Source organism: Hemiscyllium ocellatum, unplaced genomic scaffold (genome assembly GCF_020745735.1).
Source record: "Hemiscyllium ocellatum isolate sHemOce1 unplaced genomic scaffold, sHemOce1.pat.X.cur. scaffold_3310_pat_ctg1, whole genome shotgun sequence".
Classification (NCBI taxonomy): domain Eukaryota; kingdom Metazoa; phylum Chordata; class Chondrichthyes; order Orectolobiformes; family Hemiscylliidae; genus Hemiscyllium; species Hemiscyllium ocellatum.
Window position 1 is genome coordinate 24,624 of NW_026868379.1, and position 3,757 is coordinate 28,380.

Consider the following 3,757-nt stretch of genomic DNA (forward strand, 5'->3'; position numbering starts at 1 on the left):
CCGATTGGATACTCCTGGACAAGTCCCACTGATCGGTGGACGGGACGACCAATCGCGGAAGGGGGAGCGGTCGACGTTGCGCTCGGGCTACGCCTCCCGTTCCGCAAACGCCTGGACCAACCACCGGCCGCTCCGGTTCCGATTGGACCCGACCAGTAATCGACGGGAGGCCCATCCAATCGGCGAGCTCCGGAAGATCGTCACAGAGGGCTAGAGACGTCTAATCTGCATGCGCCCACCCACCGCGGGTGTGGGGGGGCTGATCGACAGTCGCGGCGTCCAATCGGCATAACGCTATTTGCATAACCCCGCCGCTGTCCGCGCTCCTATTCGTTTGGCGGCACGCTAGGCCCGCCCTCGCCTTGACCGACGGTCGATCCGTCCAATCGGAGTCGTTCGCGTGTAGTCACGCCCACTCATTTGAATCTCAACCGTCCCCCCTTCTCCACGCCCCGCCTTCGCCTCGGCCGTTTTTTTTTAAAGGGGAAGTTCGGACCGGGGAAAGGATTAAAAGTCGGAGGCAGGTTAAAGCGAACGCCTTCGAAATGGCGGAGGAAGAGGAGGAGGAAGAGTCGGCGCTCCGGGCCGAGGTGGAGCGGCTGAGCGCCGAGCTGGCCGAGACCAGCGAGCAGAAGGTGCAGGCGGCCCGCTACGGCCTGGCGGTGCTGGAGGAGCGGCGGGGCCTACAGCAGCGCCTCACCGAGCTCGAGTCGGAGCACGAAGCCGCCATCGAGGAGCTGGAGCGGCTCAGGGAGGTGGGTACAGAGCGCGGCCCTCCTCCACCGCGCCTGCTTCCCATTGGTTAAGCCCCCGCGTGGGTGGGGGGCGGCGAGGCGTCCCTCCAATCACCCGCGAGCCCGGCCTCTTCCCCTCTTCCCCATTGGCCCGCGCCCACGTCGATCAGCTGATGCACGCAGCGGATTGGCCTCCCCTACGCCCGTCAATTATTCCCGCTTCCAGCCCCAGCCGCGGGGGCTGGGCGTACGCCATCCAATCCCTGGAAATTGGTGTCAAAGCTGGCCTCCCATTGGATAAGCCGCCCTGTCCATCACGACAGCTCGAGCTCGCGCTGTTCGCATTCGCGTCCAATCGCCTGGTGTTTGGTGTCAAGGGCGGCCTCCCATTGGGTAACGCCCTGTCCATCACAGCAGCCCCCGTGGGCGCGGTGTTGGCATTCGCGTCCAATCGCCTGAAGCGTGTTGCCGAAGGCGGCCTCCCATTGGGTGGAGCCCCCCCTCCTGTCCAATCACCGCCCACCTTGCGGGACCTCCCTGCGCGTCCAATCGGCTTCGTCTGAGTGCCCAAAGCTGGCCTCCCATTGGGTGCAAACGCCCGTCAATCAACCCGCCTCGCGCGCGCCTAGTGGTTGACGTTCGTTGCCCAATCGCTTGCGGGAAAGCGCCTCCCCATTGGGCCGGATGGCCTGTCCATCACCGTGCGCCGAAGCCAATCAGCGGGAGGATAGGGTCAGGAGCCGCCCGCCGCCGTGGGCGCCGGCCAATCCCCTTGGAGGCAGGGGTCAGCTGCCGCCTCTCATTGGTTGATGTGGGGGGCGCGGCGGGAAATTTGAATGGACCATGGCGATGGGCGCCAAGGGGCTTGGGGTGAAGGAAGCACAGGAGGATCCCATTGGTGCCAAGTGCTGGGTCAGTCTACACACCGGAACAGGAGGAGGCCATTCGGCCCCTCTCTTGCAGCCTGCTGCACAAGGGCAAGAGGCCATTCAGCCCCCTCTCGTTGAGCCTGTTACAAATGGACATTGGTCCCACCAACAGCCCATACCATTTGGGCAAGACCCCCTTGACAGATGCTGGAAACCTGGGCCCACCCCTCCTCCCTCACCTCCATCCAAGGCCCTAAAGGAGCCTTCCACATCCATCAAAGTTTTACCTGCACATCCACTAATATTGGATCCGTCGCTCCCGATGCGGTCCCCTCTACATTGGGGAGACTGGGCACCTCCTAGCGGAGCGCTTTAGGGAACATCTCCGGGATACCCCGCACCAATCCACCACACCGCCCCGTGGCCCAACATTTCAACTCCCCCTCCCACTCTGCCGAGGACATGGAGGTCCTGGGCCTCCTTCACCGCCGCCCCCTCACCACCAGACGCCTGGAGGAAGAACGCCTCATCTTCCGCCTCGGGACACTTCAACCCCAGGGCATCAATGTGGACTTCAACAGTTTCCTCATTTCCCCTTCCCCCCCCACCTCACCCTAGTCCCAAACTTCCAGCTCAGCACTGTCCCCATGACTTGTCCGACCTGCCTATCTCCTTTTTCACCTATCCACTCCACCCTCTCCTCCCTGACCTATCACCTTCATCCCCTCCCCCACTCACCCATTGTACTCTTTTTTTTTTCCCTGCGGTAGTGCTTATTTTTATCCCCAGTACCCATGGTGTGTGTGTGCAGCTGTGAGACACAGTGAGAGACAAGGTGTACAAATCTTTATTCAATTTCCACCACCAGGAAAAGAAGGAAAACACCCGAGTGGCCTGTGACAAGCAGTGCCCTTCACATCAAAGGGCAATGCTGTGTGAACAAACAGTGAAGGGGAGGGCAGGGACTAAATCAAAATAGAGTTGGAGGGTGAAATGATGCACTCCACTCCCTGCGGCGCCCACCTCTCCCTGAACAACTCCAGGGTGTTGGTGGACACCGCGTGCTCCTTCTCCAAGGACACCCGGGCCCTAACGTAACCGCGGAAGAGGGGCAGGCAGTCGGCCCTAACGACCCCCTCCACGGTCCGCTGCCTGGACCTGTTTATGGCCAGTTTGGCCAGGCCCAGCAGCAGACCCACGAGGAGGTCTTCAGACCTGCCCTCCCTCCTCCGCACCGGGTGCCCGAAGATCAGGAGCGTGGGACTGAAGTGCAACCAAAAGTAGAGGAGAAGGTTTTTCAGAAAATCAAAAAGGGAGTGCAAACGCCCACACCCAATATACACATGGTCCACGGACTCCACAGCGCCACAGAACAAGCAGTTGGGCTGGGAGTCCGTGAACCACCGCAATCTGCGGTTGCAGGGGACTGCTGCGTGCAACACCCTCCACCCCAGATCCCCAGGAGAAAGGGGGAACCCATTGTACTCTATGCTACTTTCTCCCCACCCCCTCCCTCCTCTCGCTTATCTCTCCGCACTTCAGGCTCACTGCCTTTATTCCTGATGAAAGACTTCTGCCCGAAACTTCGATTTCGCTGCTCTTCGGATGCTGCCTGAACTGCTGTGCTCTTCCAGCACCCACTGATCCAGAACCCCACCTTGACTTTCAGACTATAACCTCCCCCATCACCTCGGAATAAAGGCCAATTCCAGTTGCCTTCCCCGTCACTCGCTGCCTCTGCGTACCAACCTTTTCTGATTCGGGAACTGGATCTCCCAGATCCCTCTGCACTCCTGCTTTCCGCAGTGACTCTCCAGTTAACATCGTAACAGCCACCTCCTGCCAAAGTGGGCACCTTCCCGGGTCATCTATGCCGCCTGTCAGATCTTTGCCCACCCACTCCATAAGACATAGGTATGCAAGCAAGGCCATTTGGCCCACTAACCCCATTCTACCATTTAATCATGGCTGATGGGTGTTTCAATTCCACTTACCCGCACTCTCCCCGTAGCCCTTCATCCCTTGCGATATCAAGAATTTATCAATCTGTGCCTTGAAGGTATCCAACATCCCGGCCTCCACTGCGCAATGAATCCCGCCGAATTTATTCTTGGTCCTGTCATCGTCTCCTTATCTGTCACGGGCAACTTGCTC

The 3,757-nt window shown here is 59.9% G+C and overlaps 1 protein-coding gene across 1 annotated transcript; it reads left to right on the plus strand.

The window, feature by feature from the left end:
• The first annotated feature begins 524 nt into the window (after positions 1-524).
• On the plus strand, positions 525-806 carry LOC132813128 (protein bicaudal D homolog 2-like). Its single transcript, XM_060823077.1, has one exon. It carries the CDS (start codon positions 546-548, stop codon positions 804-806), a length of 261 nt encoding a protein of 86 aa, XP_060679060.1. The 5' UTR covers positions 525-545.
• The last annotated feature ends 2,951 nt before the right edge of the window (positions 807-3,757 follow it).

Coding starts and splice junctions, on each gene's coding strand:
- LOC132813128 (XM_060823077.1), top strand. CDS start 546: ATGGCGGAGGAAGAGGAGGAGGAAGAGTCGGCGCTCCGGGCCGAGGTG.